At 24.0% G+C, this 17,583-nt stretch overlaps 1 protein-coding gene across 6 annotated transcripts in view; it reads left to right on the plus strand.

The window, feature by feature from the left end:
• LOC129605207 (tetraspanin-9) overlaps positions 1–17,583 on the plus strand; it is a 115,601-nt gene that overhangs the window by 77,129 nt on the left and 20,889 nt on the right. For all 6 annotated transcript variants that reach the window (XM_055514818.1, XM_055514815.1, XM_055514819.1 and 3 more), the window contains one exon: positions 12,856–12,921. In XM_055514818.1, coding sequence (XP_055370793.1) covers positions 12,856–12,921 — 66 coding nt within the window. The remainder of the gene's footprint in view (positions 1–12,855; positions 12,922–17,583) is intronic.

Here is a 17,583-nt window from a genome sequence, read left to right on the forward strand (position 1 = left end):
AATTTTTTTTCTTTTTCGAATCAATATGGGAACTTTGTCAACTACAATTAAATTTTCATATGAAATACAGACAATCTTTAATCACAATTCAAAAATTTATTTAACAAAAATATAAGAGAAAACATAGCGCTTTTACCGAGACTTTTCATTTACTTTTGATTGTTGATAGCTCTATAAAAAAATAAAAATCCTGTTGATTGTGGGTAAATAATCATTGCAATAATACGAAAACGGAATTACTAAGAAAACCTTATTCATCTTAAGAGATCAGTTGTTTTTAAATTATGACTGTAGAGCATATAAGCTGAGTTTGTTGAATTAGATTTTTATAATCAGGAAGTTATTGGAAAATTGCAAAAAAATCTAGAATTTAATTAAATTGTATATTAAAATCTAGTGTTCGATAGAGTGATTAAAAGCCTTAAATGAGCTTATCATTAATTATTTAAAATATGAAAAATTTTAAAATAAAAGACAAATTTAAAAATAATTTCAACAAATTCTTGTAATTAAATGAAAATAATTTTTATAGGTAAGGTAACCAAATTTTATACTCGTAGGTCTATAAAGTGTTTCAAATTATTTAAAATTGAAGTGAAGCTGTCACAAGTTACAATAGCTTTACATTATTAAACAAGCATTTTCGAACTATATTTCAAACCTAATATTTACATGGGATTCATAAAGGAAACTTTACAAAATAAATTTATTGAAATAAATATTTAAGAACACAAATTTTTTATGTAACTGCAAAACATTTTAATAATATCTTTTATTTTATAAAATCAACATTCAAATAAAATTTTACTAATAAATTTACAAGAAAAATTCAAAATAACAAATAATAATTATTCACAATAGAAATTATAATATATATATATACGAAATTTAATAAATTTTTCAAAAAATACTACATTTTTCTATTGGATTCATTTTACTTCCAATCGGACAATTGAATACTTTCGAAAATTCAGGTAAATTCTCTAATGGTACATTAACACGTAATTTCATAAATGCATATGATGATTCAGATTCAAATAGATATTGTTTACGATAATATGTTGAACAATATTTTTGAGCATGTGCTATAAAAAATGTTTGTAAATGATTCCAATCAGTATTTGGTAAAATTTCTTGCATCAATTGATTATATGTCATTGAATTTACAATATTCTTATATGCTTTATATGCTAATTGTAATCCACCACTATCAGCAATATTTTCACATAATGTTTTACTACCATTAATTTTAATATTAATTTCTGGAAAATATTTTTTATTATATTGTTCTATAAAACATTTAGTACGATTTTCATAAATTTCTATATCATTTTCAGTCCATTGTCCTAATAAATTTATTGATGCTGTTTCACTTAATTTTATTGAATCTGTATCAAATGTGTGGGACATTTCATGTGCCATCATTTGTCCAATTGCACCATATATTATTGATTTTGGATATTTTTCATCATATAATGGTGGTCTTAAACTGACTGCATTCAATTGTATTGTATTTTTAAAACGATTATATGATGCATTTATTATAATTGGATTTAATACAATTAATGGATTAATTGTATAATTTGCATGACTTATCGAATGATAATATTTTAATTTATTACGTAATAGAAAACTTTTTAAATTATTTGCATAATAATTATTTGTAAAATTAAAATTTTCAATTATTTCAATTAATTCCGATAATATTGGATCATTTAAATAGCCCATATGAACAATACGATTTTGTATTTTTTTTATTGCATTAATTTTTGATTCAACCGTATATAAATCTGATAATAAAATAATTTCGGTTTGAGCTTCTTGTAATGTTTTATAAATATTAATTAATTCATTATATTCTTTATATTGTTCATATTTATTACGATAGATGTCAGCAATTAAAAATGATAGATCAATTTTTGTTTTTGATAAACAAAATGATTTCTTTGTACTTATCCATCTCTGTTCAATATGCAATTGATATAAAACATTTAATGATAAATAATTTGCAATTGCTTCATAATCATTTAAATCGAATAGGTTTGATGTGAAATTTTGAAAAAATTCTTGATTTTTAAATAAAATAATAAAATGATTATCTAATTTTTTTGTTTGCAATACAATTTCATAATATTTACGCCAATCGAAAATATCATCTTTTATATTTTTAATTTCATATAAATAATTAATTTCAATATCAGAATCATTTCCTTGTGCGCTATAATTTAGAAATTTATAACCAAATTTCATAATATCATCTGTAATTAAAAAGAGATGAGAATTAAAATAATTAATTTTAATTATTTTGAATTGTGATCTTAAAAACAAATAAAGTCTTAATTGAATTTTATTAATTTTAGCCAAAAATTTGTTTATTTTAATTAACTTTATTAATATAATTAATGAATTTGCTACCATATAATTATTAAACATTTTCATTTACTTAATTAGAATTTAGAATATAATTAGCTACATTAAGTAGAATAAAATTTTAAGTATTCAAAAATTATACAAAAATGGAATAAATTAGAGTTTTGTATAACAATATAAAACTAATGAGATAAAGCAATAATCTATAGTAATTAACAATATTCAATCTAATAATTGTCTGTTAATAAACAAAATTTAATTGAATTTACGCCAATTTTCATAAATTTTTAAATTTTTAAATTTGAAATTAAATTATATAAATTAAATATATAGACGAAAATGACAATATTTTAAACTATTTATAATTATGTAGCATTTTTGGATAATTATTACATAAGATAAATAATAATGATTTGTTTTTTGTCAATGATATGATTGAATTGATAGTCGTATACAAGGGTTAAACAAATTAACAGCCTTAATAACTGGGACCTATAACTTACATCTATTCAAAATTATTTACAAATTTTAAGAATTATTTATAGATTGTAATTATTACCTATAATTTTAATTGATTTCATTTCACTAACACCATATAATTTTAAAAAATATTTCATTATCTCTTTATCTATTTCAATTTTTATTGAATATTCCATTTCGAAATCATTTAATTTTATATCAGAATTTAAACCAAATGTTTCCAATGGTATTAAACATGGACAATATGGATGTACTTCAGCAATTTTTATTTTAAATAAACAATTACTATTTATTAAATTACAATAACCAGTTGATTGACTTAAATCAAATTTATCTTTTGACCAATTTTTATCGATTGCCGGAAATCCAATACCATTTTTAACAAATTCTATATATTCTGTTATTGGTTTCATTTCAAATATATTCTCTTTCATACATATTTTATAATAATTTCTTGCTTTTAATAATCTTTTTTTTAATTTTTCATTTGAATTTTTCAAATAATTTTCTTTTAATTCATTACTTGTTAATATATAATTTAAACGTTCTAATAGATCATCTTTTAAACCAATATAAAAATTAGCACTTGGTTTATTAATATCATCTTCGATATTATGATATTTTTCCCAATTACCACATGCATATTCATAAAAATCATTACATGGATCAGCTGTTAAATCAGCAATTGATAAAATTTGTTTACCAAGTGATTCACGATATTTTTGTAAATCTTCAATTGGATATTTTAAATTTTTTTTATTTTCAAATTTATTTTTTATATTGCTGTTTGAATTATTATTGTAATTAATTTTATTATTATCCAAAGTAATGTTACCATCATTATTATTATTAATATTACTGTTATAATTGTTATTGTTATTAAAATTATTACTTTTATTATTGATCACATGTGCTTCAATTGAATAATATGACAATTGTTGTGATAATAATAGAATTTTTAAATAACTTATTATTGTTATTATTATTATTTTAATATTCTGATTTAATAACATTTTTATGTATAAGCCGTAACAGTAACACGGTACACTACTATTATAACACAATAATAAATGTAAAATTATTGATTGTAATGATTGTGGTGTTGTCGTTTGTTTGTTATTATGATAATAATGTTAAATTTTAATGATAATTTTATTTTGTGTATTTTTTAGTATTACATATACAAGATGGTAGGTAGGTTGTGTTAAAAATATATATGTAGATGTTTACGTTTTACTATTTATGATTATAATGTTGTATGTATGTATACAAAATTGTAATATTTATGTTGAAGTTTGTAAATTATTTTGCTTTTTTGTTGCTTATTTTTAATTTTTGCAACAATGCAATCGAACAATCAAATGTAAACTAAAAAGGAAACGAAATATTATATTCTAGGGGAGGTCGAACTCTTATGTTTATGTATGTTCCTGTGTGTGTACAATTATAAATATAAATTTATAATACTTTTATATTGAAATATTTTTCTAGTTCTCTTTACATGTACATATGTATGTATATATGTATATGCATACTCAAAATGAAACAGTGTTACATAATATAAAATAAATTGTACATTTTACTTTATTTAAGCTGCCACTTACTCTTGCGCTAGTAAAAGTAGATTGAGAAAATTACTTTTTTTTGTTTTTATTTTTTAAATAAATAGCTACATATGTATGTACATATACATACATATGTACTTACATATTATTATAAATTTAAAAAAAGACAAAAAATTGGTATTGCGAAAACTTTAAATTGATATCTATTCGTTTTTCTGTTTCTTTTTTTGTTGAAACTGGTATATAGGGTAAAAAAACAAAAAAGTGTCGGTTGCTGATTAAGTTCAACACACATAATATACATAATTATATGCATGTATAAGTCTCAATAATAAATGTGTTTCAGTAATAATGTGTAAACATTATTATTATTATTATAACTGTGAAAAAGATATAAAAACAAATAAAAAAATAATTTTTGTCGCTTCTTTTTCTGTGTGCTCCGCTTTGATTCTTGTTTTTCACATTTTTTCTTTTTAAATTGAAAATTGTTGTTCTATTCATGTTGATGGTTACAATATACACTGTTGCCTGCTATCACTATAATTTATCACTATTATAAAATTATTAATAATAATAATATTTCTTCTTGTTTTTTTTTTTTATTTCATTTCAATTTGACCTCTTAATACATTATGAAAATTATCTTTTTTTTTATATACTTACAATAATGTTATACTCGCTTTATGTACCGTTTAAATGATGGAATGTGAAATATAATATTATCACATATTTTATGTATTATGAATGTTTATTTGGTTGAAATTCTTTGAATTTATTGTAACTAATTTAAATAAATAAAATAATATTGTCACTAAAAAAAAAAATTGGTTGAAATATTTAAATAAATATTTTTCAATAAACATAAAATTGTAGAGCGGATAAGGGTTAAAAATATGAAATTAGAACAAGCACACGTTTTTTTTTTAGAACATAAATAATATAGAAGTTATGTAAGAAATTAGCTATAGGTATATATACACATAAATCAGTATAAAACACACAGTATATAAAAGTTTAAGTTTAATTTGAGGAATTTATTAATAATATTAATTTTATTAATATAGTTTTATTTTGTTTCGAAAAATTAAGACTTGTGTACAAATAAATGAAGGCTATATTATGTTCTGAGATGAAAAATATTAACGTAATTTTAAAAATTATGTAGTGATATCTGACCTGGGGTTATAAAAAACCTGTATGAGACGGTTATAGTAGGTGGATGAAGCTGTGGGTGTCACCCTATTTATATTATAACAATTTAGATAACTTTAATCAGCACATGTAGCGCTTATTATGTAAATAATTTTCATCATTGACATTGTCCTTGCAAGCCATTATCTGTAATATAAATCATGCAAAAGCTTTTACAAGCCTTCTTACATGTATAACTATAATTAATATTGTATATTATATTGCAATTTTATTTCTAATCTACCTTAAAGCTATAATTACTAATAGTCATTAGATATAAAAATTGTACAATATGATAAAAAATAATGAATATATAAATTCTTTGACATAATTCTGAAATTCGATACGACGTCAAACGTCAATATTATTTACTTGCAATGGAGCATTTGTTTTAAGACATTTGAAGTTCTTTAGAAGATACTAAAATAGAATTGATATCATGATTATAGAAATAATTGGAATTTTAGTGCTGCAAGAAATACGGTGTTTGGATGTATGTGCATTATGCACGAGGAAATTGCACAATGCAAGAAAGAATTTAAAAAAAAAGCTTAAATAATTGTAATTTTAATTAAATTTTATTCAAGTATAATTGGTCAATAATTCAAGTATCATGCCATCACGATCAGTTTAATAGCTTATTGAAAGATTAAATAAGCATTGTATTTATTTTAAAATTATTATGAATTAGGTATGTAAGTATTCTTTTCTTATGATTTCTTTTTAATAATTAGAATCTAATGTTGATTTACTTGTAAGAGATTTTTGAAATGGCCTAAAAATATCCAGCTAAAAAACTTTCTAGTTCCATGTTAACAGATTTGATGAACTTCCTAATCGAATTGTTTAAACGACGTGGCTGTAGCTCAACGTCTCTATAAATTTGCTGTATATATTCTTGCAATTTGCTTGGGTTATACTCTTTACTTAAAAATCGCACATTTACTTGCAAGAAATTTTAAAAGTGCAAACAATTTTTTTTTAAGCACCGGAAAACGTATTCCTCAACTTTATTTTTATTAATACAATTCTAATTCCAAAATTTATTGCTAGCTACCTGTATTCTCTTATCTTTGAATTTTTAAGAAAGGATTAAAATCAAGGTGAAAAATTTGAAAGTGAAAATATAAAAATCTTAATTTATTAGTAGTTATTCAATTTACTTTCCTTGAAGAAACTTGAAAATTATGAATGTACGTGTATCTAGAAATACAGACGTCACTAAGTATTAGATATCTACAAACATATATATTGGACAAATCTCATAAGATGAAGCTGTAGTAATAAAATTTAAAATAAATTTCTTTAAAAATAAAAATATAAATTATTCTCAGAAACAGTAAAAGCAACTAAAAAGTAAAAATGAAATTCAATTTAATTTTTATGTAGAGTCACGTAGATAACCCATAAATTGAGATCTACACGTATTAACTAATAAACTTTATGGACTGGTTAACTGTAAAACAAAGAAAAAAAAATTAAAATAAGGCAATAACAGAAATATTTTACATATTGTTCAACAGCGTTTCCAAATATTTTTTATTACTTTTAAGAAGTTTCAGTAAAATATTGGCACTGGAGTGAAAAATTCGACGGCTACTGAAATGTAAATCAAATATGTCAGCTTATTTTAATAGTTTTTAAAGGCTTTGTCAATAATATGTTTTTAAAAGCTGACTATCTAAGTCAAAATGACGATGTAGGGTTGGCTGTTGATGATGACAAGTTGCTGAATTTGAGGTTAAATGCTGTTCAACTGCTTATTTCACTATGTATATGCAGGTGATTCACCCTTAGAATATTGTGGGTAAAATATGAAGCTATTGTCACATTACAGGATAACCCTATCTTTAATTCTGTGCCGAAAGAAGTCCTATTACCTTATTTACCATTGCCCATGATTACAATTCTAAAATACTAATTTCATGCCCAATTACAAAGTTGTTGAATATTTCCATGCCCAATAACGAAGTTTGAAAACTGCTGATCTAATTTGTTTTAATATGCAAATGCGAAATTTTTGCTGAATTTTTTTCTTCTGAGAAAGTGTTAAGAATGTAGAACAGCATTAGTGAATAAGTTTTTTTTCAGAAAATTTGGGTATTGCAACAGCTAATCCATATGGAAATGACCATATAGAAGGAATGAACACGTAAATGAGTTAATGGGATTGTGTTTGGGTAAAAAAAAAATTTTTTTTTTTTGGTAATATATTTTAAAAGTTAGTTTTTCTTATAAAAAAGGTGGAATAAATAAATTTTGCCTATCTATAGTTTTGAGCAGAAATATTTTTAAAATGAGATGGTCAGGTTTCTTACTTCATCATTGAGAAATAAATTTCCGAAAATTTTCTTATTAAAATTTATTTAAATATTTTATTTCGCAAAATGATGGCCTTTTTAAAAAAAATTCGTATTTTCGTACAGGTATAAGATATATCCACGCATATACAGGCTTAACTTTAAAAAATGGCGATTAGTTGCTACTTAGTGTCATATTTATTACTTATTTATCAAGCTAATACAAATCATGCTTACTAATAATAACTCTACATAAGATAACTCTAAGTACTACATAATAATAACTCTTAATCTTATTACTACATTGGGTCACACATACAACGTTGATCGAAACTGTAAAACTAAGTTATGGTGGTTAAGACAAAAGTAAAATGACTTAACTTCCGCATTAACATTTAAATCTGCGGTTAAACATTAAACATTGTTCCCGAATTTTGTTTAATTAATTTAGAACTTATGCATGTTCGATACTCATGCGTCTATCGCACATGTTCGGTAACCGAAACGAACAATATTATACACTTTCATAAACAGAAAACGCACTTTATTTCCACATGTGTATACAAAACGTGTATGATTAATAAACGTCATACCTAACAATCCCATTAATATTTGTTAAATTTACAATTTAATAAATATGTTCTATAAAAATTGGTATTCATAATCATACATTCCTAATTCGTTATCAATATACTCATACATATATCAAACATGTTCGGAGATAATTTACCTACTTGCTACAACTCAATATTCGCTTTTCATATTAAATTTATGAATAAAGGAAGTTCTGTATTGTCTGCAAAATAACAGGGTTCAGCTCAATAATTTTGTTATTGAGCTTATAAATATTTTTCTTATTATTTATTATAAAAATTCTAAATATCTAATATAGAAGAATTTATAAACAGCTTAAAAATATTTTAATAAGAATCAATTTCATTTCTGATTATTCAGGCTAATAATTTAAAATAAAAATAGTTGAGTTAAATTTATAAAATTTTTCAATATAATTTTTATTGAATTGGATTAAAAATGTGTGATGATACTTATTTTCTTTAACTAGAAAAGCTTTCATGTTGTGAATAGTATTTGTTGTAAATTTAGCACCCCAAAAGTAAACTATAATATTGCATTCTTCAGAATAATGAAATGAGAATCAAATGCAAAATTATTAATTGAGTGTTATTGATTACGATATTTGAAATATTGAAGATCACGTCCTTAGAAATAGTAAATAATTGCTTAATTTTAAGATTGTAGCAAATTGTTTAACTGCACTATTCAGCAATCACAACTCATATGCTGTATTGTATGTAAATACTGTAATACCGTGATTTTGATGTATCTATAATTAAAAGTTTACTGCTGAATAAAGTTAATCCAAAATGATTATGAGAAAAATGGACGTATTGCATCCGCTTAAGTACAAACTAATTTAAGATTTAATTTATTCAGTAATTAAAATTGTGTTGCTGAATTGGGCAAAAGTGACGCTAAATATGAATGTTGGTGAACCAACACAATTACAATTTACTCTACTAACGGATTTACAGTAATATTGTATTGATACGCAATTTAGCTTATAAATTCTAATTGCTGAATTGTTAAGTGCTACAATACTGATGCCAGGCATGCTTCAAATTTAGTGCACTATGTAAAATAAATTCATTTAGTAATACTTAATCAATACAAGTGGCTATGCATTTTATTTTTTATATTTCTGAATTATAAAAGTATGCTCTCGGAGTGTGATACATTCATTTCCACACTATACTTATGTTTTAGCGTTAAAAAAGCAATTGTTGAAACTATAAAATGTTCCAAAGTACATTTTTATCCAATTTTATTGTCATCAATTACTATTTCAATCGTATTTAATTTAACTCATCAATTCCCGTGTATAATTTTAAATCCAACAATATAACGTATAAGCACATACATATATACATTATGTATAAGGGTATATTTTAATTTAACATAGGCACTTTACAATAATTTTCTCACTAGACCACTATAATGTGTATAAGTCCACTTGTAGTAATTTTGCTTAGCATTACTGAATTAAATAAAATCGGATAATTTATATGGAAAAAAATTGTTGATAATATAAAAAATATGAGTGAATATAAAGTGGAAACCACCATACCATGATGTTGGGCGAACTATATACATATTTATATAGAACTAGACAGTTTTGGAATGTTAAGTAGAATTTAACAAGCTCACAATTTTTATTATACAAAACACTTACTTAGTGATTTTATTTGCTCATAAAGAATTAATATAGTGGAAAATTATTTTTTGTATTGTATATGAAAAAATACAAGGAAAGATCCCTCATGTCGATTGCAGCAAAAAATTTTGTAATTAACAAATTTTTTCTTAACATTTCACGCAACTTGGAATATATTGTATAAGATAGAAATTTTGTAACTCCTATGTTAACCGATTCGAATACAGGAACACAGTGATCCGCCCACAAGGCTTATAAAAATAAATAATCTGCCAAAATTGTTCAAAAAATCTTTTAAGCTGGCCCACTGTCCCATGAATCTAGTCAATATAATATTGATGGTGATATACGTACTCAAATTCATTTGTTCATAAAATTTTTAGTTTCTTTTAAAAAATTACAAAATTTTTTTTTTAATTTTAATGTTTCAGGTTTATTAGGCTGCATTTTTTAGACTGCAGAGAGAAATTCGGCAAAATGATTAAAAACGAAACATTTCTGTAATATGTTAATAATTACGTATTATACTTAATATACATAATATTATACAGAGATCACAACACAAGATAAACATAAAATTTCTCATTTTAACAATTTCATTAACAGTTTAGTATTACATTGAATAATTTTCGAAGATTTATAATGGTCATCATTATACGATTTTAATCTTTTTACATTTTTACATACTTCAGTATTGTAATTGTAAGTCGATAGTTATGCATGGTCACATTTGTATAAAATTAATTATTATATGTATATGAAAAATTTGTTTATGGATGATACTTATGTGTAAATTTAATACGCATATACTTTATGTAAGGTTAATTGGAATATAATCTAAATGAAACGAGTTTTTAAATCAACAGAATCATATAACTGGGAAAAAAGAGTAGAACTGTAATATAATATTAATACTGGGCATAAAATGGAAATTATAAAATGTATTATAGATGAAAACGTTCGGATTTTCAAGAAATCATGTTATTTTTGAATTCATATAAGTACATCTTATAAAAATTTAGAAAATTTATTTGAAAAAGTTGGCCATACCAAAACTATTGAATTCATAATTTTTATATTCGCAAGTTTTTCTTCAATCTTGTAATGTATTTGAATTATTGCACTAGGCTCATGGCAATAACATTTTTTGCTGGGTTAATTTTTACTTTACCATTCTTTTTGTACATATGCTGCAATTAAATTACATTCAAATCAGGAGGGTTTTCGCAGCAAAATTGTTAAATTAATAGTTTGCATCCATTCCTTCTGTTTGATAAATTTTACTTTTAAATTCAATGTTACAATTTTTTTTTGATTACTGTACAAGCTCTAGTATAAATTATTGTTAATTATGCCGGACAAAAATGGAAAAGTGTTCATTTTCTCAATTTACAAAATTAGTTGAATTCCGGGTACAAAATTCGAGTACATTTAATTAACATATATAAATTTTATTGGCATAAGTTTTTAAAGGCAGTTTATGGCTAAATCAAAAGTAGTAAAGTCATTTCGAGTGATTTTATAAGTTAAATAAAATTCTTAAAATTTTTAAAAGAATAAAATTCTTAAAACACTTTCAAAATAAAGGAATAAAACATAAATTTCAATTATTTTATAAAACCAAAAGATAAATTTCTTATAAGAAGCATTTCCCATCAATAAATTGACCCATTTAATATAATTATACAACACTTTTATAAAAATATTTTTTATTGTCTTCCACTATACTCGTATATGAGAATAAAACAAAAAATAGAATAATGCAGCTTAGCATTTTTTATGTTGTTACTTAGTCGCATTTTATTTTATTATCTAATTTAATGAAATTCAATTCAATCGTATATAAATTAGAATTATAAATACCAGAATTTTATGAGGAAACAAAAAATAAAAAATAAAACCAAGTACGTAAGATTTAAGAATCGTAAAAATTGAAATTTAATTGTATGTGAAATATGGCTCCTATATACTATTCACCCAACTGTATACTGGGAAACATACTTTAAATCACATGTGCAATTCAAGTCTGTTTCGATTTTTGAATAATGATTTCGATTTAAAAGTAATTGCTTTTAGAAAATCAATTCTAAAAATATTATAATTTTAAAAACATAAAATCAGTTCGAGTGTCATTTAATAACCTGTCCAGACCAAATATATTTTTAGCATTTTTAATATATACCTTTTAATTACCCATAAGTTGGGAGCTAAAATTTGAAGAGAGAGATCGTTTAATGCGAAAATTATTACAATTTTTCATTCACAAAAATAATGTGTGCTTATTGCAATTATAACAATTTCGGGGAACTAGCCTGGAAAGTTTTATTTTTATTTCATATTTTGCATTAATTTATTTAAAAAATGTTAAGGAAAATGGAAAATTTTCTTTTGTATTTTATTGCTAAAATAGGTTAATTCGATATTTTAATTCAATATTTCATATACATTGTACTCTATAGAGTACCTTTGATATCACGTAATTTTTCATTCATCCAAACAGTGTGGGATATGTGCAGAACATTCTTTATATATGTAAATTGCATATAGTGAAGTATTCATGATTGAATTGATCGTATTAACACTCAATAAAAAATTGATTTAAAATGCAAAAAACAAAAAATAAAGGGAAAAACGTTTCATTGCATCAAATTATTGATGATTACTTTTTTTTTATACTTATTCATCATCATTTTTTTTTCTTATTAAATTACAGATAATGGGAAAATCTGGCTATACATGCATACGACGGACATTCTGTTGGCTTAACATCATTTTATGGGTGAGTTTTTCATTTTTTCTTTTTTTTTTTTTAATTTTGATTTTTAATTATTTTTGATTTTTTTTCCCATATATTCAATTTCACACATTTTTTGTGTTTGCATGAGTAAATTTTGAATTATATAGCTCCATAATGAACAGGAGAATAGTGACGGAGAAGAGATTCTTTCAGTTGTTTTCTAAATTAAAAATATGAAGAAAGAAAAATATTCGAAATTTAAAAATTTAAAAAAATATGAGATTTTGTAGCGTAATTATCTGTCTGTCGCTAGAAAAAATATAATTGAAAATAATTTTTTTAATAAGCAAGGTGTAAGGTACACAATTCACAAATCCGATTCGTCCCGTATTGTCATTTTATGTAGCTTGTGGAAACTTTCAAAACACCGGTCAAATATTGCCTTTTCCTTCCACTATAAGATAATTCTTGGGGAACTGCTTTCTTATTGTCGAAATAGATTCTTAAAACGATATTATGAGTAAAATTTTCTCTGTATTAAAGTTAATAAAATAAAATTATAATGTGTTTTTAAAGGCTTTGTAAAATAATTTAAAAATCAAATAATACCAAATTTGAACGTTTCATTTTTCTCTTTATCTCACAGTACCAAAATATTGTATAAAGATTTTTTCGGACTCTCCAATAGAAAAGCATCTGACACATTGAATTTTCAGTTTAAAATTTTTTTCACCAGACATCGTAACTAAAATATTGCGACTTATGCATTTTTTCTACTTCTTAATCTAGTTTCTTAAAAATCTGTAAGGCAACATATGCTTGATTCAGAATCCTTAAATAATATAATAAAATTTATAATGTCTTACAATTTACAATTATATTTAAGAATCTAAAATTTTTGCTCGCCTTTCATTTAAAAACATTTAAAAATGTTTACCTTATAATAAAAAAAAAAGCTTTAACTTTTGAAAGCAACAAAAGTGAAAAAAGCATCTTTTATTGTCAGTCATTAATGAAGTTTAATCCAGAAAATGTACCCTTTATATTATTCTCTCTCTCTCTCTCTCTGGTATTCACTATCAGAGCAACTGTTAAGCATTCACACATAAATACAAGTTCATATAAAAGTTATTTAAATTCAAAATCACATCAAATGAACAAAAAATGGATTTTTTTTTCAAAGTACATTTTATTCAACGGCTTCCCTATTTTTCATGCTTCTATTGTTCTTCTTTTATCTTTTAACACATAATGTGTATGTATATGTGTATGAAAATCTGGAACAGCAACAATAACAGCCAACATAATATAAAAGTATATTTAATTTTCCTTTATACTTTTGATTTTAAAAATACTTTAAAGCATTTTTTATGACCGTATGGTAGAAGAGATTAATTACCGAAACTTCAATAAAACTTCTGAGAAAATCAATTTGCCATCATCAATAAAAATATCGAGAAAAAAAATTTTTTTTTTTATTACTGATTCCTTCCCAGTATGCCGCGCGACGTAATACTGTAAAATGGAAATACAAAAAAAAAATATTTTTATTATGCCGCCATAGACTATTTTTACAGTGGCTACATTCATAAATAATGCATAATGTATTAAAAATTAAATATTTAATGGTTTTACTCAAACATAATGATAATGTTATGATGTTTTTGAGAACTTTACTGAGTTCCTTATCGCCATAGTGTTAGCAATTCGATATACAAAAGATGGAATATAAATAAAAGCTTGTTCGTTATACAATACTTATGCAAGCAAAAAATTGTCGATTCTTAATGTATATGAACATGCACATGAGCAACAGACGTCAACGCTGAAATTCCTTTTTAACCTATTATGCCGCAGCTCTCGGTAAACAGACAAATAGAAAACTTTATTTTATAATATTTAAGCGAACTGTACCTTTCTTCCATGTACAGTTAGGTAAATTAGCTGTAGTGACCTAGTTATCGCAAGACGGTCCGCAAAAGTTTGCGTTGATGGTAAATGAAAATTCGGTGATGGCCCCTTTGCCTTGCTTTTGAAAGAAACTTTTGTTTATTTGTGTAAGAATTTCTGATATATTTCACCTAGAATTTATATTACATTTCCCTTTCTACCGTAAAGAAGAACACAATATCAACGTTACAACAAAAAGCAAAATCTCTCAAATTTCATTTATTTACAAGGTCAAGCTAATTTTATCATTTGCGGCATATCCCTTAGTCTCCATTTTTTATTTATGTAAGTTGTAAATTAATAAATATTTGTCATACATATTTCAGTTTTCGATAAAATTTCTACAAACTATAAAGGTCCTTTTTAATGCTTTGATGATTTTAGGGCCTCTGCATATCTTAGTGAAACAATTTAATATTCTTAACCATCAAAGTGAAATTTTAATAAAATCGGTATTTTCCAAATTTAATAATCGCCATTTTTATATTTATAACCATATAAATTCAATAAAATAATAAAATGAATTTTTAACCACTTACTATCATACCACATACTATCATATAGAGTTTAGTTGTACAATGAAATACAATGTTTGTAAGATAAAATTTATTGACTATTGTGAGAAAATGTCCAAGACCAATTAAATTCCTGTAACAAGGAGAAAGGGAGAGAGAGAAAAGCACAATAAATTTATGGTGATATTGTCAAAGTTAATTTTTTTTCTCATTTATTATAATTTTTCTCATTTCAAATGCTACTTCCATTCCTGGTATTTCAATAATAATTTTACCATGTATTTTAACTTTGGATTTATACTTAATATGTATACATGTTCTCTTTAGTACAACTAATTCTAACTTATTTTTATGTGGTTATCTCTTTACTAAATTAAAATAATATTCATTCTGAATTCTTAATGAACTTTGGAATTGTCCTCTTTATGTACAAGAGTATAATATTTTGGTACTTCTGTCGTGTACGTACAAAATATATGTATATGAATATTTATAGTATGTCGTTAATGTTTTACAAAAATAAATTAAAAGCTTGTAATGATATTATTAATCCAAAGCATGTACAATATTATTATACATATTTATCTTAAAAAGTTTGACCGAAAACCAGAACACAAGACAGTAAAATACAGAGAAAAATATAGTTGCGAATAAACACAAGTGTTGTAAAACAGCACATTCCTAAAACTTAACATTAACAATACAATTTTAGAGTCAACTGATGAAAATGATGTTGAATTGAAATAATAATTCTCTATTTATCAATAATGTTGCATATATTTAGGGGAAATTTTAATATAATTTTTTATTTTGTTACTATTGAATAGACCTGGTTAAATTTGGAGACTCTTTGAATAGTCGAATGAGGTGAAAAATTACTCTAGAAATTAACGAAAAAACGTTATGCTGACTAGTTTGCAGGGCCAGTTTTACAAGTTCTGCAACTTTTTTAAGTCAGAAAAAAAAAATAAATCGTTACCTTTGTGCAGGGCAGAGGGAAATACCTAAAAATTTTATGAAAGAGTAATATTTTATTTACTAAGGTGTACTTGAATGGAACATTTCACTTTTCTGCCTTTTGAGTGTTAAAATTTCGAAAAAATAATGGGCAGACGGAAATTGCTAGTAAAATTTATAAAAACATTTCTTCAAAAATTTTTTCGAAATGTAGGAATATTCAAAATATAAAGACAAAAGGCAATACTAATTTAACTGTCTTTCAACAATAGATATAACCAATTTGATATTATTGCCGCCATACACATAGATTGCCGTTATTATATACTTGTGTTTCTACATACACACGTACTGATTTTATTATGTTAATACCATAGTCGTAAAACCATTTTCACTAAAGAAATGAGACGAAATAAAAAAAAAGAAACCAAAAAAAATCTTCATTATGTTCATTGTGACATCATCAGCATACACAATATTACAAGTAGTCTAAAATGCAGTAAATTGCATTTTAAACAAAAGCTAAACGTCATAGAGTAGAACGTGAGAATTTAGATCAAGTGAAATGAATGTATTTATAGCTACTATGCAATATGTAGTTTATGTTTGTATTAAGATACGGCTACCACCACAATATTAATGTCTACGTGCCTTCTATTCATAATAGAGAAGTTTAATTGAAAATTCTTGATCTATGTTATCTTATATATTAACAACAATGTATGTATATAGATATATATATTTGACATTTCAGAGAAATACCATAAGCGATAATGTGACGCTTCCATAGCCAATTATCTACATAATATAAGGTAGTAAAGATAGAAAATATGGTAAAAGATAATTGAAATCTCTACATACACAATCAATATACGCAAGCAAATGTAGAAAGATATGATATATGTATAAGGGATAATAAAATCTTTGAATATGTTCAATAAATTTTTTAATAAAAAAAATTTTAATTATTAATTTATTAAAAAATTGAAAATTAAATGAAGATCATGATTGATTTTTTATAATTTCCGTTTTAACAAGTTTTCTATAGCAAAGATTTTGAAAAGATGTTGGTACCAAGTCAACTTAATCAGTATGTTGGACGGTTATTTTTACTAGTTTTCTAAATGTTTTGATAAAACGAAAGTCAAATTTTAATTTATTATTTTTTAAAATTGAGAATTAATTATGCTTCAGAACAGTTTCTTAAGATGAGGAAGTTTCACTAATTATAACACTTTCAGAGTACTCAAGATTGAGTTCTTTGATAACAATAGGGTGCCCA

Source organism: Condylostylus longicornis, unplaced genomic scaffold (assembly GCF_029603195.1).
Source record: "Condylostylus longicornis isolate FDR11 unplaced genomic scaffold, ASM2960319v2 ptg000013l, whole genome shotgun sequence".
NCBI lineage: Eukaryota > Metazoa > Arthropoda > Insecta > Diptera > Dolichopodidae > Condylostylus > Condylostylus longicornis.